The 24,432-nt window shown below is 45.2% G+C and overlaps 1 protein-coding gene and 1 long non-coding RNA gene across 2 annotated transcripts in view; one reads left to right on the top strand and one right to left on the bottom strand.

The window, feature by feature from the left end:
• LOC118377841 (synaptotagmin-1-like) overlaps nucleotides 1-24,432 on the bottom strand; it is a 55,286-nt gene that overhangs the window by 6,461 nt on the left and 24,393 nt on the right. The window contains exons 4-8 of the mRNA XM_052460461.1: nucleotides 20,678-20,845; nucleotides 18,587-18,754; nucleotides 14,531-14,648; nucleotides 4,317-4,345; nucleotides 1,664-1,768 (exon numbers count right to left, since the gene is read on the bottom strand). Coding sequence (XP_052316421.1) covers nucleotides 1,664-1,768; nucleotides 4,317-4,345; nucleotides 14,531-14,648; nucleotides 18,587-18,754; nucleotides 20,678-20,845 — 588 coding nt within the window. The remainder of the gene's footprint in view (nucleotides 1-1,663; nucleotides 1,769-4,316; nucleotides 4,346-14,530; nucleotides 14,649-18,586; nucleotides 18,755-20,677; nucleotides 20,846-24,432) is intronic.
• On the top strand, nucleotides 1,664-4,449 carry LOC127906832 (uncharacterized). Its single transcript, XR_008062954.1, has 3 exons — nucleotides 1,664-1,777; nucleotides 2,573-2,698; nucleotides 4,326-4,449. It is a non-coding gene; the product is annotated as an uncharacterized LOC127906832 (long non-coding RNA).

The raw sequence follows: 24,432 nt of genomic DNA, 5'->3' as shown, positions 1-24,432 counted from the left end.
GGACAACAACCACCCGAGCCACTGCCTGTTCACCCCGCTATCATCCAGAAGGCGAGGTCAGTACAGGTGCAAAGCGGGGTCCAAGAGACTGAAAAACAGCTTCTATCTCAAGGCCATCAGACTGTTAAACAGCCACCACTAACATTGAGTGGCTGCTGCATACCCTACATTACTCATCTCATGTGTATATACTGCACTCTATACCATCTACTTGTTGTAAAATTGTTAGGTTAGATTGCTTGTTAGATATTACTGCATGGTAGGAACTAGAAACACAAGCATTTCGCTACACTTGCATTAACATCTGCTGTGTAGGTGACAAATTTGATTTGATTTGAGATGATTTTCCTTATGATCCATGGAGACACCAGTCATATGGAAGCAAACTAAAAAATCATATCAACATGATATGCATTGTGTCCCTTTTCCCACAGTGAAGTAAGCTGTAAATAGCTGTGCCGTTAATCTGATTTTATTTGTATGCTCTCATCATTTGCATAGATGAAATTTGGAGACCCAAGCTACAGGCTTCTGTCGGACCGAATCTGCCAAATTGCGCTTTAGAATGTTTTAATTATATACCCAGACTTTTTGCAGTTTTATTTCACAATATGTATTGTTAAATATTAGCCACTATCGGGAGCCACACATACATTTGTAACTGTCACTTAGGTGTTAGTTTCCTTTGAACTTGTTGCCTACATTTTGAAAGATTCCATTCCATTCCGTTTACTTTTCTTTCCTCTGTCATGTCTGTGTAGTTGTTCCTGAGGGTCGCTAGCATTAGTGGATCATATTAGGCTAACATTGAGAAATCATTTGGGACAGCCTACTCATAGCCTACTTGAGTCAATATGGAACTCAGACCATACGTAGCAGTTTAAGCCTGGTGCATCGTTCACGACGACTGGACCGTTGTCATACAGTTCCATGATTAATGAGGATCAGGGTAGATTTCTAGGACTACTGTTCAACCCCTATAGTACATCTACTTCCACCTTCTAATATTTAATGGAATGAACTTGAGTATCTCAACTTTCATCAATCAATTCTGTGCGTAGACGCACTCCAAACCTGTAAAATATGACTCATACATACTTTCCTAACCATACATTTAGCTTAAAGTCTACAAGATCAGAGTATTTTTTTATTTACCAGTTGGTGCTGAAACTGAGCTGAATATGCATATATATATACAGTAGATTGCTTTCTTTCATTGATCCCTATATTCTGAACCCGTTCCTTCAATGTATTTTAGTCTGTCGACAAAATAAAAATTTGAAGTACACTAATGCATTACGCGCCTGCATTAGGTAAGCCTGAATACCAACTACTGAGAAGTGCATAGGAAAGGTGTACATTTACTAAGTCTGAATCGGGCCCATGATGAATAGAGCCTGAGACTGATTATCCTTGTACAGAACAAAGAGCACACATTCACATGCTAATTTTAAGCCACCAATTCACTCTTAGTAGCCACAAGCTTTGAACACAATCTCCTTGTCATTGGTCTAGGTGTTGGCACTAAGTCTTATTTGAAGTATTCTTTAAAAAAAAAAACTTGACATGGTGGTTTATGACTGAGCTCAATTAGATCTAGTCTTAATGCTTCAACAACATGGAGAACTCCCAAGATGTGCATGGCAATGTACAACACCTTTACCTGGATTTGCTCGAATGGCACTTCAAAGCTGAAGGACTCGTTGTAGTAAGGGTTGAGGGTGTTCTTCTTGATTGTCGTCTTCTTCTTCTTCAGCCTCTTCCCGTTCTGCATCAGGTGGATCTTCAGGGATCTGAGAAGAGAGGGCCAGGTTAGAACCCACTGATCAGGTAGGGATCTGAGAAGAAGGGCCAGGTTAGAACCTACTGCATCAGGTGGATCTTCACGTAGGGATCTGAGGAAAGAAAGAGGGCCAGGTTAGAACCTACTGCATCAGGTGGATCTTCACGTAGGGATCTGAGGAAAGAAGAGAGGGCCAGGTTAGAACCTACTGCATCAGGTGGATCTTCACGTAGGGATCTGAGGAAAGAAGAGAGGGCCAGGTTAGAACCTACTGCATCAGGTGGATCTTCACGTAGGGATCTGAGGAAAGAAGAGAGGGCCAGGTTAGAACCTACTGCATCAGGTGGATCTTGACGTAGGGATCTGAGGAAAGAAGAGAGGGCCAGGTTAGAACCTACTGCATCAGGTGGATCTTCACGTAGGGATCTGAGGAAAGAAGAGAGGGCCAGGTTAGAACCTACTGCATCAGGTGGATCTTCACGTAGGGATCTGAGGAAAGAAGAGAGGGCCAGGTTAGAACCTACTGCATCAGGTGGATCTTCGTAGGGATCTGAGGAAAGAAGAGAGGGCCAGGTTAGAACCTACTGCATCAGGTGGATCTTCACGAGGGATCTGAGGAAAGAAGAGAGGGCCAGGTTAGAACCTACTGCATCAGGTGGATCTTCACGTAGGGATCTGAGGAAAGAAGAGAGGGCCAGGTTAGAACCTACTGCATCAGGTGGATCTTCACGCATAGGGATCTGAGGAATCTGAGGAAGAAGAGGGCCAGGTTAGAACCTACTGCATCAGGTGGATCTTCACGTAGGGATCTGAGGAAAGAAGAGAGGGCCAGGTTAGAACCTACTGCATCAGGTGGATCTTCACGTAGGGATCTGAGGAAAGAAGAGAGGGCCAGGTTAGAACCTACTGCATCAGGTGGATCTTCGTAGGGATCTGAGGAAAGAAGAAGGGCCAGGGCTGCATCAGGTGGATTAGAACCTACTGCATCAGGTGGATCTTAGAACGTAGGGGATCTGAGGAAAGAAGAGAGGGCCAGGTTAGAACCTACTGCATCAGGTGGATCTTCACGTAGGGATCTGAGGAAAGAAGAGAGGGCCAGGTTAGAACCTACTGCATCAGGTGGATCTTCACGTAGGGATCTGAGGAAAGAAGAGAGGGCCAGGTTAGAACCTACTGCATCAGGTGGATCTTCACGTAGGGATCTGAGGAAAGAAGAGAGGGCCAGGTTAGAACCTACTGCATCAGGTGGATCTTCAGGTGGACGTAGGGATCTGAGGAAAGAAGAGAGGGCCAGGTTAGAACCTACTGCATCAGGTGGATCTTCACGTAGGGATCTGAGGAAAGAAGAGAGGGCCAGGTTAGAACCTACTGCATCAGGTGGAAAGGGATCTGAGGAAAGAAGAGAGGTTAGAGCATCAGGTGGGGCCAGGTTAGAACCTACTGCATCAGGTGGATCTTGACGTAGGGATCTGAGGAAAGAAAGAAGCCAGGTTAGAACCTACTGCATCAGGTGGATCTTGACGTAGGGATCTGAGGAACCTACTGCATCAGGTGGAGACGAGGGATCTGAGGAAAGAAGAGAGGGCCAGGTTAGAACCTACTGCATCAGGTGGATCTTCAGGATCTGAGGAAAGAAGAGAGGGCCAGGTTAGACTGCATCAGGTGGATCTTCACGTAGGGATCTGAGGAAAGAAGAGAGGGCCAGGTTAGAACCTACTGCATCAGGTGGATCTTGACGTAGGGATCTGAGGAAAGAAGAGAGGGCCAGGTTAGAACCCTGCATCAGGTGGATGCGTAGGGATCTCAGGTTAGAACCTACTGCATCAGGGATCTTCACGTAGGGATCTGAGGAAAGAAGAAGGGCCAGAGTTAGAACCTACTGCATCAGGTGGATCTTCACGTAGGGATCTGAGGAAAGAAGAGGGCCAGGTTAGAACCTACTGCATCAGGTGGATCTTCACGTAGGGATCTGAGGAAAGAAGAGAGGGCCAGGTTAGAACCTACTGCATCAGGTGGATCTTCACGTAGGGATCTGAGGAAAGAAGAGAGGGCCAGGTTAGAACCTACTGCATCAGGTGGATCTTCACGTAGGGATCTGAGGAAAGAAGAGAGGGCCAGGTTAGAACCTACTGCATCAGGGATCTGAGGAAAGAAGAGAGGGCCAGGTTAGAACCTACTGCATCAGGTGGATCTTCACGGGATCTGAGGAAAGAAGAGAGGGCCAGGTTAGAACCTACTGCATCAGGTGGATCTTCACGTAGGGATCTGAGGAAAGAAGAGAGGGCCAGGTCACGTAGGGCTCTGAGGAAAGAAGAGAAGGTTAGAACCTACTGCATCAGGTGGATCTTCACCATAGGGATCTGAGGAAAGAAGAGAGGGCCAGGTTAGAACCTACTGCATCAGGTGGATCTTGACGTAGGGATCTGAGGAAATAAGAGAGGGCCAGGTTAGAACCTACTGCATCAGGTGGATCTTCACGTAGGGATCTGAGGAAAGAAAGCCAGGTTAGAGAGGGTAGGGATCAGGTTAGAACCTGCATCAGGTGGATCTTCACGTAGGGATCTGAGGAAAGAAGAGAGGGCCAGGTTAGAACCTACTGCCACAAGGCATATACACCCTCCCTTTCTAGTGTCTCTACACTCATATGTTTTAGTCACACCTTGTCTGTCACTTTATTTGGATATATCAACACGGAGAGGAATCACACAGTCTGATAATATTCACTGTACTTACAAACCCATTTCAAATCATATGCAAGAGAAACAGAGTTGCGCACAATTTCTATAAATAGAATTTCGCTGCTTTTTCAAGTGGTTCATGTTTTCGCCACTTTCACTGAAGGGCCTCATTTCCCTTCCCCAATAATGAAGACTGAAGCCTCTCCAGAGTGGGCCTGCTGTGGCCGGCCATGTGGCACCCCTCTCTCTGGTAATCAGGTCAAAAGGACCAGTAAAAGATGCAGACTCACCCATCAGCCTTCCTGCTTTATCATTGGCAATCAAGACGTTGGACTAGCATGGCTAGCAATCCTGATTTATTTTACTCCTTTCGGAATGCTAATGACAAGCGGGAAGTGGAGGGGGAGAGGAGGGTGTGGAGTGGTACCCTGTTTGAGACAAGACACTTGAGTTTTGGAGAGCTAATGAGCCTTGGTAATGGACTGCCATTGAAACCAATTTGAGTTAGATAGTAGACAGACTTATCTTAATGAAAACAGGTCACGCCATTTATCTTTGAAGATGAGACAGCGTTGTTGGTTCTAGGATCAACAAACACAAAGAAATAGGATAGGATATGGCATGGTAATTGAGCTAAACGACCAATCACATTAAGGGAAAGGGTGGCAGTTACAATTGAGCCCCAACATGGTAATGCACCAATGAAGCAAGGCATCAGTATCAATCCTCATAATGCTCTCTTGTTCTAAAATACTGCTGGTTCTCATAATCTAGATGTATCTGTGGCTCCCAGATGACTTTATTAGGCTGTCTTGGATGCTCATGGCGTAGGGCTTTGTAGGGATTTGTTCTACAGTTTTGACTGTGGAACATCTGTGGGATTCCTAGCAATGGCAAACATTTTGAAAGCAATGGTAAACATCTGTTATCCAACTTAGAGGGAAAGGAGGATACCTTGTCAGTTGTGCAACTGAATGTATTCAACTGAAATGTGTCTTCCGCATTTAACCCAACCCCTCTGAATCAGAGAGGTGCAGGGGGCTGCCTTAATTGGCATCCATGTCTTCGGCGCCCGGGGAATAGTGGGTTAACTGCCTTGCTCAGGGGAAGAACAACAGATTTGTATCGGGATTCAATCCAGCAACCTCCCGGTTACTGGCCCAATGCTCTTACCACTAGGCTAGGCTACCTGTGAATTTTCAGACTTGATTTGCTTTATTAATGAAAAATGTATCAACCCCTACAAGAATGTAGATGACTTATAATTCACATAATAATTTACATTTCCTGTTGTTGCAGGCATATTTTCCTGCTGTAGAAAACTGTCTCAAATTAAGACCCTACATCTGGAAGAGCTGATTGCTCACTGACAGGTTCATCCCATAGCTGTGTGCGCAGTGTACACTGAGAGACAGAGAAAAATAGAAGCAGAAAAAGAGAGAAAGAAAGGCAATGGGACAGAGGGAAAGGGAGAAAAAAAGAAAGGACGGAGACAAAGTGTGATAGCGAGAGAAAGACAGAGAGAACTGAGTGAACGAAGAGAGAGAACTGAGTGAACGAAGAGAGAGAGGGTGAATGAACAGAAGGGAGAGAACAGCTAGAACAAAAAGAGAGAGAGAGAGAGAGAGAGAGAGAGAGAGAGAGAGAGAGAGAGAGAGAGAAAGAGAATGCAGCCTCGAGAGCGGGTGTCCATTGTGACGTTTATTACTCTCCTGCGGTGCGGTGAGGGCTGTGCCATGATAAAAGAGACAGTGGAGGAGAGGTGTGTGTTAGTGAATAGGCCCAGCAGTATCTAAATGGGAATCTTCTCCAGTGTCGGACTGTGAGCATCACACGGCCGTATCACCACTTTCTATCAGACTCTTCCATCAACAACCCCTTTATTGTTTTTTTCTCTCTTTCTTTTTCTGATGTGTGCAGTGAATTCTCTTCAGCTCAGTTCCCTTCTTTATAGGTTCTACTAATGTCCCTGTAGGAAACTAAAGATGTGTCATGAGAGAGCTGATTACAAACAATCAGACTTCTACAGCTTCGCTGTTGACGCTGATAGGAAGCTTTTCTAATAGGTAATGATTGGAGGTTAATGGAGGGAAGTTTGTGGACGAACTAAGTATGGTCCCCAAGGTCTCTGTGGAGGTTAGGCTCAATCCCATTGGTTGGAACTGTCACAGCAGACTGATAACAGAGGCTGCATCAGATCCTGATCCCATGGCCGTGACAGCTGTAACTCACACAGGCATTCACACACGTTTAATGGCAAACGTATTTCTTCATCCCTGCTCCCGATCATTAGTTGCAACAGTTTTGAACCTGTGCAGAAATCTTTTATCTCTGTATAAAAAAAAGACCTCACATTCACAACCGTATGAATACATTCCAACTCCTTCCCATTCCAACCCTGTATCTGGCTACCTCTGCCTCATCTTGACCATCCACACAGGCCTGGGCCTGAATGACCAGCACTGGATAAATGAATCCCCCTATCCATAGAGACTGAGGCTGAATACACACAACAACAACACCCAGGCAGGGATATCACAGATAACCTATCCCTCCACCGTTAGAAAAACACCTGTGGTGTCCCGTGGCTTTCAGCCCTATTCTACCCAGACTCTTCTTATCTCACCGCCAGGATTATTGGGTTTTGGCGGGCGACGCACCCCAACTCATATCCAGCTCATTTTGGCGTCTCATCCCAGACAGCTCTAATCTCTGCCCATTTTGCGGATGAGTGGCCGTGGCAGCTGATGTGATGCGCCTGTCGCAGAGAGAGAGAGAGAGAGAGAGAGAGAGAGAGAGAGAGAGAGAGAGAGAGAGAGAGAGAGAGAGAGAGAGAGAGAGAGAGAGAGAGAGAGAGAGAGAGAGAGAGAGAGAGAGAGAGAGAGAGAGAGAGAGAGAGAGAGAGAGAGAGAGAGAGAGAGAGAGAGAGAGAGAGAGAGAGAGAGAGAGAGAGAGAGAGAGAGAGAGAGAGAGCGCACGTTTACCGTTCCTTGTGTCTGTCTACACTTTAGTATATGGAGGCAGATCCTTGCTGCAAGCGTGACAGTCACTCATTTGGATCACTGCCAATGGGTCGGGTTATAATGAAAATATGCTGTGCCCATTTATAAAGAATCCCCCTCCCTTCCCAGTGAACAGGGAGCAGCAGGTGTGTGAAGAAGTGGCTAACGGGGAGGACATGAGCGACGTCGGCTGCAGGTGTTTGTGGAGGAGATGATGCAAGCACCTGTCCCATGCGATCTGTCAGAGCAGCAGCCATAACAGGACCTTTTCTATCCCAGCTGGCTCTGTGTCAAACAGATGACAGAGGGCCTTTTAACACGACAGTGTGTACATCCAAAACAAACACATTATATTCATTCCCTACCGTTACGAGCCTATTTCAGCGTTACTGTGTTTCCCCCGTCGGTTTGAACAGAATCGCTTAGATCCAGGCTTTAAGCTTGTCGATAACGAGTCATTGCTATATATTTTGGATTATAGGCCTAAGTGAAAGAGAATAGCTATCAATGCCAATCATAATTAGTCTACTGAGCGTGTGAAGACCAAACAGAAAGCTACTTGTAAACATGCACGTTGGCTGCTTACTCGAGTGTGCTGTGTGTTGGCTTGCGGGGGCTGTGTACGAGATGTTGAACAAACGTCAACACAAGCAGGTTAAATATAGCTCAGCTGTCATCTTAGTTTCCCTCCCATCGTTCTGGATGGGCCATGGAGGAGGGGCACGCAGGGCCCCACTGTCATCTTAGTTTCCCTCCCATCGTTCTGGATGGGCCATGGAGGAGGGGCACGCAGGGCCCCACTGTCATCTTAGTTTCCCTCCCATCGTTCTGGATGGGCCATGGAGGAGGGGCACGCAGGGCCCCACTGTCATCTTAGTTTCCCTCCCATCGTTCTGGATGGGCCATGGAGGAGGGGCACGCAGGGCCCCACTGTCATCTTAGTTTCCCTCCCATCGTTCTGGATGGGCGTTCATGGAGGAGGGGCACGCAGGGCCCCACTGTCATCTTAGTTTCCCTCCCATCGTTCTGGATGGGCCATGGAGGAGGGGCACGCAGGGCCCCCCACTGTCATCTTAGTTTCCCTCCCATCGTTCTGGGCCATGGAGGAGGGGCACGCAGGGCCATGGTTTCCCTCCCATCGTTCTGGATGGGCCATGGAGGAGGGGCACGCAGGGCCCCACTGTCATCTTAGTTTCCCTCCCATCGTTCTGGATGGGCCATGGAGGAGGGGCACGCAGGGCCCCACTGTCATCTTAGTTTCCCTCCCATCGTTCTGGATGGGCCATGGAGGAGGGGCACGCAGGGCCCCACTGTCATCTTAGTTTCCCTCCCATCGTTCTGGATGGGCCATGGAGGAGGGGCACGCAGGGCCCCACTGTCATCTTAGTTTCCCTCCCATCGTTCTGGATGGGCCATGGAGGAGGGGCACGCAGGGCCCCACTGTCATCTTAGTTTCCCTCCCATCGTTCTGGATGGGCCATGGAGGAGGGGCACGCAGGGCCCCACTGTCATCTCGGTTTTACACACTTGGAGTTGACATGAATCATTCACATGCAACTAAGCTACGTCACACACACACACACACACACACACACACACACACACACACACACACACACACACACACACACACACACACACACACACACACACACACACACACACACACACACACACACACACACACACACACACACACACTTCCAAACTTCTGCATTTCCCTAATCACCACCAAATTGGTTTTCCATTCGTTCATCATTATAATAACACCTGGCCTCATTGCTTTCCACACCTTGGAAGTGTAAATGACTGGAGTGGGGCTGCGAACCTGGAGCTCCCTTAAACAGCCAGGCAGTATGCATGAGAAACAAAACAAATAATATGGTCTCCAGCCGAGAGGCTTGATGGCATGCTGTGTGGTGAGGTGAGGGAGCACTGGCTGAAGGCAGTGAAGGTTCATTAATACCACAGGACTGGTTGATGTGATAACCTCCTCACTGAGGAGGTCCATTACCCTGTTATGAACAGCCTCACTATCCCCTGTGACAGAGAGAGAGAGAGAGAGAGAGAGAGAGAGAGAGAGAGAGAGAGAGAGAGAGAGAGAGAGAGAGAGAGAGGGAGATGGAGAGAGAAAGAGAAAGAGATAGACGGAGAGAGGGAGAGAAGTGTCACAGTGCAGACGGTACATCCATTATCTTAACAAGCATGTACTCATCCTCCAGTAACATCCACTGTGATTCTGTATGTAACACACTGATACTATTCTATAGCACTATATTATTTACCACAAATCATTTGATTGGCTCTTGATAGTGCCTGTGGCTTTACACACTTTACACACTTCACTGTATGTAGGTTGTCAGCATTGGCGCCGAGTTCTCTTTATATGTTTCTACTCACCTTTTATGTGAGGAGACATGGTCTATGTGCCCCGCAAATATACTTCACCCATAGAAAATAGGCTGTTTTCACATTGCTGCACACAGCCAGTGAAGAGCCCTGCAGCCTTGAGAAGTGACAACTACAGTTGAAGTCAGAAGTTTCATACACCTTAGCCAAATACATTTAAACTCAGTTTTTCACAATTCCTGACATTTAATCCTAGTAAAAATTCCCTGTTTTAGGTCAGTTAGGAACACCACTTTATTTTAATGCTGTGAAATGTCAGAATAATAGTAGAGAGAATGATTTATTTCAGCTTTTATTTCTTTCATCACATTCCCAGTGGGTCAGAAGTTCACATATACCCAATTAGTATTTGGTAGCATTGCCTTTAGCACTCCAAAAGTACGATCTTTGTCCCCATGTGCAGTTGAAAACCGTAGTATGGCTTTTTTATGGCGGCTTTGGAGCAGTGGCTTCTTCCTTGCTGAGCGGCCTTTCAAGTTACGTCAATATAGGACTCGTTTTACTGTGGATATAGATACTTTTGTACCTGCTTCCTCCAGCATCTTCACAAGGCCATTTGCTGTTGTTCTGGGATTGATTTTCACTTTTCGCACCAAAGTACGTTCATCTCTAGGAGTCAGAACTTCCTGAGTGGTATGACGGCTGAGTGGTCCCATGGTGTTCATCATTGCATACTAATCTTTGTACAGATTAACTTTCAGGCGTTTGGAAATTGCTCCCAAGGATGAACCAGACTTGTGGAGGTCTATACATTTTTTTCTGAGGTCTTGGCTGATTTCTTTTGATTTTCCCATGATGTCAAGCAAAGAGGCACAGAGTTTAAAGGTCCACAGGTAAACCTCCAATCGACTCAAATGATGACAATTAGCCTATCAGAAGCTTCTAAAGCCATGACATCATTTTCTGGAATTTTCCAAGTGGTTTAAAGGCACAGCCAACTTAGTGTATGTAAACTTCTGACCCACTGGGAATGTGATACATTTTTTATGTGAAATAATCTGTCTGTAAACAATTGTTTGAAAAAGTACTTATGTCATGCAGAAAGTAGATGTCCTAACCGACTTGCCAAAACTATAGTTTGTTTTCAAGAAATTTATGGAGTGGTTGAAAAACGAGTTTTAATGACTCCAACATAAGTGTATGTCAACTTCCAACTTCAACTGTATTTTAAATCCACGGGTACTGGAGCTCTCTCCTGTGGTGAGTCATACTAGTGAGAGTTGTTCCCATTGTCACAATATATACTGTTCTTAAATATAGTTACTCACCTTGAGTCTATAACGTTACCTGTACATTTTCAGCAAAGATTATGAGAAAGACAAGTATCTAACGATGATTAGATTAGGTGCTCTTTTAAAACAAGTTTTGCTGCACAGCATGATACAGCGATTCTGGCTGTTACGATTATTTGGGGCAATCAGAAGAATTATGAATAATTATACATATTTGAATGAAAATAGAGGTGTCTCGTTGGCTGAGCAGTAATTAGGCTCGATAAACAGGACAGCAGTGGAGAAAAGGAACAATCCCAGACCATCAATTACTTGTCCTCCTCCTCTAGTTCTGGCTGTGTCACGACGTGAGATAGTCACTAATTATTGTTATTATATACACGCGTGTTGTTTCATCTATCTGCCAGGCTTTGACGTCTATTCTCCTGGCAAAAAGACACTTCTGGAGAAGTTGACTCTTCAAACAATGGGCTAACTGCGATATAGTACTCTGCGATATCTTGTTAGATCAAATAAATTGGAACACAATTTTGTTAGCTACAGGGGTCCAAAACAATATTTTCTGCCCTAAAGCGTGTACAGGAATTATGCTTGTTTGGTATTTGTTTATTTGGTTAGTCAAACCCAGAGGCGGAGAGAGAGAGAGATACCAGAGTATTGGCTCCTTTCAAAAGGAATGACAACGCTCTCTTTCAAAACTTGAACAAAACAAGCCAAGCACAAGCTATTCCTCAATTCAATTTTCTGATAACATTTAAAAAGGTAAAATTGCTGTCATTGTGTTCAGCTTCACTACCTTGTTCATTGTTCGGTTGACATCAAAAACATGAATGTCGAAATAAGCTGTGTGAGTGGGAACAAGACGCCTGTTATCCAGCCTACTGTTTGGGACTTCAATAGGTAACATGAAAGTCGAACAATAGCTCCTAAAATTCTCATTCCAGTAAAAACCCAGGTGAGAGTGTTAAGTACTTTACCAGTTGGATAGATTGGATAGACAATGATGTGCCAATATGATTCTCAATAGGGTCTTGGGATGGCTAGAAGCCATTGGCTAGAAATGATGTTATCCCCTTACAGATTTTATGATACAGTATGCTCATTTGAGTATACAATGTGAGACATATCCATGCACACACTGACTGACACACTCTGACACACGCAACACACACACTAACACAGACCCACCTACAACAGTGTAGCCAGTCTAATGTGCTATTAAAATGGAAATCATAGTTCGGAACCTGAATCCAATGGCAACTAAGATGAAAACATGCTATTACCATACGTTAATAATTCAACCAGAAATCCCCAGACTTGGCTCCACTTTGACCTTTTAAACACACTAGATAAACCATGCACCAATTACCCTTGGCATATTGAATGTCAAGCCCAGCCAACCTTACTAACCACTTTCCTTCGGAATACGTTTCCCACAGTAACTGCCTGGCCTTCAAACTGCCTTCCTTATATTACCTCATCAGCTTGATTGACAGCTTAGGATGTGGCCAATCCCATGATGCAAATGGCGACAGATGAGAGCTAATGCTTCGAGTGGAAATGCAAGCGGGGAGGCATGGGTTCTGGCTGATGGCTACCAGGCACACTATGACAGATGACGGAAGGTCTTGGGCTAGTCTGAGGTAGCGGTTCTGTTAGGCAAGTCAGGCACTGATTGCATGCTAGGCTGTGAGGCACGGGGAGGGAGAATGGACTAGATGCATGATAACTGCAGCCTGGAGAGGGTTAAGATTAGGAGGAAGGACAGGGAGGAAGAGGAGGATAGGGGATTAGAAATGGTCCAAGGAACGGATAGGAGAGAGCCAGGGAGACGGGAGGGGTGGGGTGGACCCAGCTGTGGAAGGGGGATTTGGGGGCTGGGGGGGCTGTTTGTGGGGTGGAGTGATGAATGGTTCAGGTGGGCTCCTATTTCTAGCTCCTGAATGGCCCATATCACCAGGACCATATAGGAAATGTACACAGCTGGCTCTGCTTGCTAGAAGGGGCCCGCGCCCACATAGCCCTCCTTCTAAGAGGAAAGTTTTAGAAAATTAGATTTCTTTGCTCATCTCTGAGCGGTGCAGCAGCGAAAACTTTCTCCTGTCCACTTTCTCCTGTCCACCTTTCTGTGTAGAACAGTATTGGTGGTGTGATGTTCCGAGGTGAGCTTCATGGGAGAGTGTCTGATATCCATCATGGCGTTCTCTGGCCCTCAGGGAGAGTTCTGCCCCCTGCTCACTGATGGATGGGAAGCTGCTCAACACTAGATGGATTACTCTCTGCAGTACACACACACCTGCACATGCTCAGGAGTGTGTGTGTGTGTGTGTGTGTGTGTGTGTGTGTGTGTGTGTGTGTGTGTGTGTGTGTGTGTGTGTGTGTGTGTGTGTGTGTGTGTGTGTGTGTGTGTGTGTGTGTGTGTGTGTGTGTGTGTGTGTGTGTGTGTGTGACTATCGCAAATGAAACATTCTGTTAACATGGCATCAGGCTCACTTTTCAGAGTTGGTCAATTCATTAGAAATGTGTTCTATCTATGAGCCTCTACAGGTGCTTTAGTGAACCATGGCCACAATGGCCAGGTGACTTTCCAAAGCGTTACTTCAGTGTAGTTCCTATGGGATCTCCTGCCAACATAAAGCAGGGTGTTCATTAGTGCCCACTGCGATCATTACTGTCCATGTGTATTTTCTCCCACGCAACAGCAGGTCTGCACAGTGGAGCCCAGTAACCACCACCCACACCCCTGATCCCTGGAGTACCTGGGTCTAACCACATGTTCTGTTGGCATCACATTGGCATCACATTGGCATTGTTCTGGAGGACAAAATGCCATTTCTATTGCTGTCCACATTTTGGAAGTAGAGTTTAGACATACATTAATCACCTCAGATGCTATCTGTTATCTCCTGCCAATATAATGGTGGGCAATGATTGGTTGGGGACGGTTGTTGTTTGAGAGAAATAGCTGCAGGAAAATAGGAGACACTGAAGTGATTGCTGCCGCAGATTTTCTCAGACAAAAGATGAGCCTGTCGTGTGGAAAGCCAGCGGGGAGTGAAAGTGCAGCACAATCAGAGCTCAGAGTCTGCAACAGACACCAATTTCCCAAAGTCCAACCAGACAAAACACTGGGCCCCACAATGACTCACCAAGCCTTCAGCAAAACCCCTAGAACAGCACAGAGTGGGGAGAGGGCAAAACAATGGTTTCTAATACATACTGTAACACCCTGAGAGCGTTCATTACCAGAGAGAGAGAGTGGCTTTGACTGAGGGTTTCATAATGACAGCTCCTCCTCTTGAGTGGACATGACACAGATGAGAGCAGGTCTGGAGGTCAAATTCCTTACTACCATCTTAGGCCCCCTGGCTGTCAATCGTCTTGCCTGGCCATCCTTGTTGTGGCCCTCAGCTCTGCTCTGCTCACCTGACAAGCCTCCCACGTCCATCTTCTTCAGGTTCTTGGCCTCCAGGATGACCACGGTCAGCTTACCAGCGGTGGGCACGTATCGCAGGGAGAAGCAGATATCACCCAGCTTCTCTTGCTGTGAGAGGAGAGAGAGAGAGAGAGGAGTCATGACCATAGCTATGAATAAGGATGAAGTTGTCTGCTGAAGTGACACATGTTTTGGGTGTGTAGTCTTGTCTGTCTAAAAGCTTGCATGCTTTCACATGGATTCGACGACGACATAAATTAACATAACAAAACAACTGGAATTCAGCTCCAAGAGATTTTAATTGAGTAAATCTGTCCCCAAGTATTCCAACGCATAATAGGGATACATATGTTACCATATCCAAATGTAATCAAGGTTTGAAATTCTTATGATTTAGTCAAATATTATATTTGTTTGGGCATCTTGTGGTCAATTTGACAAATTATTTGCAATTATGTTCGGGACCCCGACCATCCGCTCAAGGAAAAAACGTGTAGAGATTATTGGTTGAGGTTATAGCTGCTGAGAGACAGAACGTCATCAATCGTTCCCTTGTGTCATACACATCAACATAGAAATAAACAATCGTAGTCACAGAGCGAACAGACTCAAAATGTGATTTATATTTCTGGAATTACACATATTAACAAGTAGAACAGACTGATGCTCAATAAGTGTCCCAGGTCCAACTTGAATTACACATGATTGGAAACAGCCACAATGAATAGACCTCATAAATCAAGGGCCAAGGAAGCCTGAACATTGATTTTTGTGTTATGTACCAGAGGTCTTTTATCAAATTACAATCAAGACCGATTCCCTAATACTAAATATATGTGATGAAAATATAATACGGTTGCCAGATGTGAGTTGTATATGGGGCAGGTTTATTCTCAGCCTGGGTTGCCATTACTCAGTCAGTGTATCTAGCCGGGCCTGGCCTGTACACTCAGCCCAGAGCCGACGGGACTAAATAGACTCACTTTAATGACAGAGGCTCCAGCTTCATCAACATAAACACACACTCCTCCTGGGGAGACATGGGTAGAGAGACTGAGAGAAAGAAATGCTGAAATAAATGATGCTTGTCTGAAGACATCATGGTCTAATATATTCCAGAAATATCTAGGAAAGGCCAGCACTGCCTCTCCTGCCGAGAGCGCCTCGTGTTTGACCCGCCAGGTTGAGGAGGATGTTTTCGCTGTCAACACTGTTATACAACCGAGTAGGAAGAGTCTAACATTTTGTAGCTAATAAAATGCATGGTCCGTGGTTCCCTCAGCCAATATGGGTGTGTTATTTCAAAGCACGTTTGCAGGTAAATCCAATTGTCACCGCATCACTTTTCTTCTCAACAACAGACGCCGTTGTAAGGAACCTTTGTTTCTAGAAGAATACACAGTGAAAAACAAACAAATTATGAAACCCCCTGATATCAAATCAAATCAAAGTTTATTTGTCACGTGCGCCGAATACAACAGGTAGACCTTACAGTGAAATGCTTACTTACAGGCTCTAACCAAAAGTATGTGTGTGTGTGTGTGTGTGTGTAGGTAAGTAAAGAAATAAAACAACAGTAAAAAGATATTTGAAAATAAGAGTAGCAAGGCTATCTACCTACACCAGTCAGGCTTATTGAGGTAGTATGTACATGTAGGTATGGGAACAGAGAATAGCAGTAGCGTAAAAAGAGGGGTTGGCGGGTGGTGGGACACATTGCAGATAGCCCGGATAGGGGGGCGCACAATGCAAATAGTCCGGGTAACCATTTGGTTACCTGTTCAGGAGTCTTAGGAGGCTTGGGGGTAAAAACATGTGTCGCTTAAAAAAGATTGGATTCCTTCTGAATTCATCTGGAATCCATGTGTTATTCTGGCAGTGTTTGACTTCATTTTAAAGTGATATGAACAGAATGCCGCCATGTTATCATTACCACAGACCTACTGTATATGTAAGAGATAATCAACAAGGGTCTATGCATTCTGTAGAGAATAATGAGCGACGTGGAACCTTCCACGGAGTTGTATCATTTTTCAGAGAACGGATAAAGCCCAGAGTTGATTATCCCTTTTATACCATGGCTATAATTGAACACATTTACTGCTACAAATGTGTTCATTTGCAGGTAGAAATGTGTTCAACATCCACTGTTTACTAGATAGTAAGTTTACTAGAAAGATACAGTAGTTTCTTTGATAGCCAAACAAACAGACTTGCTAGTTTAGTCCTAGCATGCTATTATGAAAATCTAATTAAACAATGGCAATAATGTTTTCAGTTTTGCTTTCAAAAGCAGCTCAAACATAGAACATATAAGAATGAACTATGGCCATTGAATTCTACAGTGCTGATATACCGTGCGTTATAGGGAAATAATCCATGCTCTAGAATGCCCTTCAAGCCAATCAGAAACGAGTATTCAACAATACCATGGTATAATTAAGCAATAAGGCACGAGGGGGTGTGGTATATGGCCAATATACCAGGGCTAAGGCCTGTTTTTATGTTTTTACTGTTCTAATTCCGTGTGTAACCAGTATACCAATCAGCATTCAAGGCTCAAATCACCCAGTTTATAATTAAGCAATTAGGAACCTTGGGGGTTTGTGGTATATGGCCAATATACCATGGCTAAGGGCTGTGTCCAGGCAATTCGCGTTGCGTCGTGCATATGAACAGCCATTAGCCGTTGTATATTGGCCACACATCCTCGGGCCTTATTGCTTAAATCATACCCCAGAGGAAATATCTGGTTCAACATGCCTCTCACTCTGTGTGGATGCATATATTCGCATAGATATGGGTAATGTGTCCATACATTTTTCTGAGTGGATATTGGGATTATGCTGAAGGACCAATTTTGCCCTTAGTCTAGTGTGGTCGTGCCAAGTGTGGTCGTGCCGTAGAAGCATGGGGAGAAATAGGAGTTGGCTATAGCGCACAAACAGATCTGGGACCAGAATAGAGGACGGGCTGTTCAGAGCATCTCTTTAGCTAGCCGCTAGGACCTCGTTGGGTGTCATTTGCAGCCACTGAGGCACGGCTGATGTGTGAAACATTCCTTTCAGCCACTGTTACACACATTCAATGAGGACAGGAACTTCTTCTTGACCCCCATTGTCTCTTACACAAGTTGCTTGGTGTGTCACATTATCCTTAAAGCCTTCGCACAATGATCACATTTCAACATTTGTATAATCATATAGTGTTTAAGATGGTGCTAACGATAGTGAAAGGGGCCATTTCAAATCAAATCAAAAACCTTCAGCGAAAGCCCACTGAAGTGAGCCACTACCACTTTAAGGGAGTTAAGACAGTGCCTCAAGCCTCGCGTGAAGTGATCAGGTGTAGCTTGTCTGGTTCTGGAACAATGCTGCAGATTGAGATGTCCTTCCACTCTCTGGCACCACAGAAAATGAACCTAGCGGGCTGCTAAAAACAAGGTTTGCCTAGCAACTCACACTTAAATGCTGCACGCCGTAACATTTACCTTGAACATTGTATCTCCTGCACACATTTCTTCATAGAATTTATTTTTTTATTTTACCTTTATTTAACCAGGCAAGTCAGTTAAGAACATATTCTTATTTTCAATGACGGCCTGGGAACAGTGGGTTAACTGCCTGTTCAGGGGCAGAACGACAGATTTGTACCTTGTCAGCTCGGGGGTTTGAACTCACAACCTTCCGGTTACTAGTCCATCGCTCTAACCACTAGGCTACGCTGCCGCCCCAAGAAGCATGGAGAGATGATTACGTTACATTTTCTATGAGAGATGGAATACCGCCAACTACTGTTTGGCACTGAGCTCACTCTTCAATCCCAGGTAAAACATTTTTAACATAGTCATACGATTGACGTGTGATAAAACGTGTAATTTAAAATGTCTGATCGTGGATTTTCGAGAAATGAACTGTTACCTTGGTGACAACACTCCATACTGGTAGTCAACTGTCATAACTTTGGGAAATAAAATATTAGGAGTTTCTGATGTGTAAACTTAGAGATGTTATATATTATATATATATATATATTATATTATTTACCTCCTCCTTCTCGGCGCTCACAAGATCCCGCCACTCCTCTGTCACGTGACTAAAGTCAATCTTGTTCATGGGCAGCTTCACGTCTCCGATGGCGTCGTGCTTGGAGAAGCGGTCAAAGTCGTACACCGTCATCATCAGCGTCTTGCCTCCCAGCTCGACGTAGGGCACCTGGGGAGAACCATGAGGACTGAACTTGTGCATATAATCACTAGAAGAGAGTCTGTCCGAACTTGAAACCTCTCTAAGTGTCTTCTGGTGGAACTTATCTCAAACTAAGGATAAATTGAAGTAGTCTATTGTTGACAACTGTAGTAGCACAGTGGTGAAAGTGGTGCTTTACAAAATGGCCGCCAGATTGGCACACTGTATCAAAGCTACTTCCAGGCACTGGTATTACTTGTCAAGGAATAGAGAGGAGTTGTCGTGAGTTGGGGAAGTTCTGGTTCTAGAGCATTACAAATCAATCAACTCGCCTCCTCCTCCCTCGTCCTCCTCTCCTTCCTTCTCCAGTCCTATCTGTGACAGACAGGCGGCAGGCAGTCTTATCTGCCAGAGATCCAGGGCGAAGGAAGGGGTGCTGGTGGAGGGGATGGTGAAGAGTGGATGAGAGTGGTGTCTGGGATTTGATTCTTGATTGCCTCCAATTGAGGCAGACAAAGCTCATTATACACGGCGTCTTGTTACAACATGGTGACAAACTGCCTGATTGGCTAGAAAAGAGATAAGACTTCTGAAGTTTGTCCTTGACACTATCACCACCACGACCAAAGAACACTCCTAGCTCCTTCATTTCTATAATGGAGCCACTTGTGATTACAAGTAGGCGCCGGTGGGATAAATAAAGCTTCACAGATCTACCATGTTTTCTGAATTCCAAAATAAATATGCTACTGGTATTTAACCAATCTGGCAACCAGCATCCCCCCAGCCCCCCACATATGCTACGTATTCCTCGCTGCAGACAAACACCTGTTATCTTTTTACTGCTGGATGAATACCACAACTCTTCCTCCACAGCTGAGATATTGTAGCTACAATCACATTTTTGCTCAAATTTAGGCCAAATCAAAACAAGAAAGAGAGAGAGAATAAGGAGAGATGGAAGTTTGCATCTGCCTGTGTGAATCCTGATCATACAGAGGCCGTGTGGACCAGGAAGCTGTCTGTCAGCAGCTTGTTACTGGGCCAGCTGTATGGAACAGGAGGCTGTCTGTCAGCAGCTTGTTACTGGGCCAGCTGTATGGACCAGGAGGCAGTCTGTCAGCAGCTTGTTACTGGGCCAGCTGTATGGACCAGGAGGCAGTCTGTCAGGAGCTTGTTACTGGGCCAGCTGTGTGGACCAGGAGGCAGTCTGTCAGCAGCTTGTTACTGGGGCAGCTGTGTGGACCAGGAGGCAGTCTGTCAGCAGCTTGTTACTGGGGCAGCTGTGTGGACCAGGAGGCAGTCTGTCAGCAGCTTGTTACTGGGCCAGCTGTGTGGACCAGGAGGCAGTCTGTCAGCAGGTTGTTACTGGGCCAGCTGTGTGGACCAGGAGGTAGTCTGTCAGCAGGTTGTTACTGGGCCAGCTGTGTGGACCAGGAGGCAGTCTGTCAGCAGGTTGTTACTGGGCCAGCTGTGTGGACCAGGAGGCAGTCTGTCAGCAGCTTGTTACTGGGCCAGCTGTGTGGACCAGGAGGTAGTCTGTCAGCAGCTTGTTACAGGGCCAGATGCTCCATGTCTACACACCTTACCCGAACGAACACACCACAGCATGCAAATGACTTTGTCATAGAACAAACAAACACAACCTGCTTAAACTACTGTGTGCAATGTATGGTTTGTGTATTGTGTATTTGTCCTATTCCTTCAGAAATGTATATTGTTGCTATTTTGGAATACAAAGTGTATTACTTCTACTACTACAACTAATACTACTACTAATACAACAACAGCAACTACTACTACTACTATTGCTACTACTACTGCTACGACTACTACTACTACTACTACTGCTACGACTACTACTACTAATACTACTGCTGCACAAGACAAGGTTTGAGAGTTGCATGGGTGAAGTATTGTCTAGTCTACTCTTATACCTTGAATAAGTACCTTGAATTGGAACTGCTCGTTGAAGGTGGGGTTTAGGGTCTTCCGGTGGACCTTGGTCTCAAACTTCTTCTTCTTGTCAGGTAGCAGGTAGACCTTAACATAGGGGTCCGAGGTGCCGCCCATGTCCATGGCTGGAAGGTCCGCTGCTTGGATGATCCCTACTATGAGCTGAGGAGAGGAAGGGTGGAGGGGAGTCAACAGAGACTAGTCAGCACTACTACAGTCCTACCCATAGCAATACCAGACTACCCACAGCAATACCAGAGCCTTGATATGACTGTCATCCCACCACCATTCTAACAGAGCACCAAGCTTTGGTTCAATTGGAATAACCCCGGTCTCATCACTGGTGCAAAAAATAGGATGGAGAGACGCGACATGGCATGGGTTTAACATGATCACCAGCAGAATTGAAGTCAAGAGCCTCTATAGTTTTGATTGAATTATGAGAAACAGGCCCATCGGTAATCTCTTCCAAACTTCTCATCTGTAACTCTTTACATTTCAAATCATGGAGGTAGGCCATAGGTGATATTAAAAGTCACACTCCTGTGAAAGCCATGATGGTTTAAGCCAAAGCACCACATCAGGCTGATAATTGATAACCATGCTGGGGGGCAGGGGAGGCTGATTGACCTGCCAGTCACAGCTGCTTCCTCCAAGGCCTATTGAGGCCTCCTAGTCAGTCAATCAACTTCCTGTCAGGCAGCCATCAACCGGCAATCTGGAGGGGGACCAGGGCACTCAACCATGGAGCTCTCCAGCAGTTGTCAGAGCCAGCCAGCATGGATTATTGGAGCGTGAGAAATGAGGCTACCCTCTGTCATCAAAACGCATGGATCGGTATAGCAACGAATGCTGGATCTCATCAGAATTTGTGACCCGTGTTTTCGCAGTTCAGATCAGTGCTAAAGCAATGCTCAGGGGAGATGGTGATGGGACTCCAGCTGTAGGAAGAGCTCCCGAGTGGCGCAGTGGTCTAAGGCACTGCAGCTCAGTGCCAAAGGCATCACTACAGACCCTGGTTCGATTCCAAGCTGAATTACAACCGGAGTCCCATAGGGCTGCGCGCAATTGGCCTGCGTTGGTTGGGGTAGGCTGTCATTGTAAATAAGAATTTGTTCTTAACTGACTTGCCTAGTTTAAAAAATGATGGGAGTGGGAGATGACTGTGTGATGACACAATACAGAGGCCAAAGCAAATACTCCATATACACTGCACAGGAACACAACATGGAAGGAACATATATGGAACCCCCTCTGCCAATGGGGGTGATATTGTGCTAAAATGTACCCATGCTACTGCATAACATTCTCAAAACATTGTTATATACACAAAAACATGATATTCTTGTTATATACACTGAGCAGAGGGGGTTCCATCTAGAAGCGGTTCAGGGAACAGAACAAAAACCCGGAAAATAATTACATTTTTCGAGGAACAGAACCAGAACCGAGAACGAAAGTGATCTACTGTATACTGTTCTGGAACAGAACCATTATTTTAAAAGCATGGTAACCGGTTAATAACGTTATTTTACACTCCAGGAATTTTTACCAATCCGACAAAAAATGCAACACAGTGCCCTCACTGTCATTCAGAAACGTATTCCAGTGCCTGCCAGAACATATTTTCCAGTGTGTGTGTGTAGGCTACAGTACATGTTCCTCCCTCCCTCTAAACCATGCATTGTCTACTGTAGCTACTGATGTTACAGGCGTGATTCAGAAATGAGGGAGAGAGATTTTTAATTAGAGAACAATGGACTTGCCTTTTCAGTGCTAGTTAAGCATAGTTATCAAGTTTCACATTGGATTTATTAACTACAAAAAGGTAAGAAACATTTTTATTATATCTCTGGTGCTGCTCTGCACACACAAGCTTGTTAGCCAGGTAACTTGTTAGATAGCTCTGGTCTAGCTCTCGAAAACTCTAGGCAGCATTATGTGTAATGTAATGGAACTGAGAGTCATGCTCAAGGGCTAGCTCTGGTCCAATGTTAGTTAAGTCAACTCTCTGAAGTTCAAAGTTCCTTCATAGAAGTCGCTCCTCCATAGGTATAATTCTGTGGGCCAAATTCAGATAATGCATGTCATAACAACAAGATATCCAGCACTTCATGCCCAGCACTCTCCGCAGCCTACACTACACTAGTTTGTACAATGCAAGGCTAGCATTGTACAGGAATGGATCCACTATACATTGGTGAAGTAATTTAATGTTGAGCTAAATGTGGATTTCAGAGGCACATTTAGATTTCAAAGACACAAAAAGGGAAGATATCAAATGTTACTTTTTTTGGTTTGAACCAGTTTAGAACTTTATTTTGCTGGTTGGAAGCAATGGATTGGAACCAAATCAATTATGGTTCTGTTCAAAACTAAACGATTGGAAAATAACTGAGATTCCAACTCCTGAAACTGAGTGTACAAAACATTAGGAATATTGAGTTGCACCCCCCTTTGCCCTCAGAACAGCCTCAATTTGTTGGGGCATGGACTCTACAAGGTGTCGAAAGCGTTCCACAGCGATGCTGGCCCATGTTGACTCCAATGCTTTCCACAGTTGTGTCAAGTTGGCTGGTAGTGGATCTCTACCTCGAATAGCTTTTCCATCTCATCCCACAGATGCTCAAATGGACTGAGATGTGGTGACTGGGCAGGCCACTGCAGTCAGCAGAATTCACTGTCATGTCCGTGGATCCATTCCAATACAATGCTAGCTTGTGGCATGGGGCATTCTCCCGCAGAAAAAATAATAATATTTGCAGATGGATACACTGATGCCATGAATGGACGCACCTGATTGGCAATGATGTTCAGATATCCTGCGGCATTCAAATGTTGCTCCACTTTTATCAAGGGGCCCAATATGTGCCATAAAAACACACCCCACACTATCACACCATCACCACCATCCTGCAATGTTGACAGGTGGCATGATGGATGCATGTACCCATACCCTAGTCCTCCCATATGCGTGAAACAGCAGGAACTGGGATTCATCAGACCAATGACTTTCAATGATTTTCCAATTCTCCAGTGTCCAGTGTTTTCATTCCTTAGCCCACTGCAACAGCAGTAAAGTCGTCGGCTGTCATACCACATTCGTGTCAAGGTACGATGAGTTTTGCATTCTTTTATTTGGTCTTTTGGCACCAATGTTGCACTAGTCTGTCAGCTGACTAACTGTAGCCCGTCTGTTGCTCTGCACAATTCATGTCAGCCTCCTTTGTCCTCTTTCATCAATTACCCATTTTTGACCCGTGGCCTGCTGTTGGCTGGATGTCCTAAGGGTGGTTTACCATTCTTGATACACACAGGAAACTGTTGAGCGTGAAAAACCCAGCAGCATTGCAGTTCTTGACACACTCAAACCAGTGCACCTGACACCTACTACCATACCCCATTCAAAGGCACCTAAATCGTTTGTCTTGCCCATTCACCATCTGAATGGCACACATATACAATCCATGCCTCAATAGTCTCAAGGCTTAAAAATCCTTCTTAAACCTGTCTCCTCCCATCCATCTATACGGATTGAAGTGAATTTAGCTGGTAACATCAATAAGGGATCTTAACTTTCAGCTGGATACACCTGGTCAGTCTATGTCATGGAAAGAGCAGGTGTTCCTAATATGTTGTACACTCAGTGTAGTTTGAGCATAAAGCTAAAGCAACCCAAAAAGAATGACTAAGATTCTGGACATGTATGTTCTTAAATAATGGATTAAATATATTTTTGTTCTCTCACC

This window comes from Oncorhynchus keta, chromosome 13 (assembly GCF_023373465.1).
Source record: "Oncorhynchus keta strain PuntledgeMale-10-30-2019 chromosome 13, Oket_V2, whole genome shotgun sequence".
Taxonomy (NCBI): domain Eukaryota; kingdom Metazoa; phylum Chordata; class Actinopteri; order Salmoniformes; family Salmonidae; genus Oncorhynchus; species Oncorhynchus keta.
Note: the sequence above shows the minus strand (reverse complement) of the source record. Positions and strands in the feature narration are given on the sequence as shown.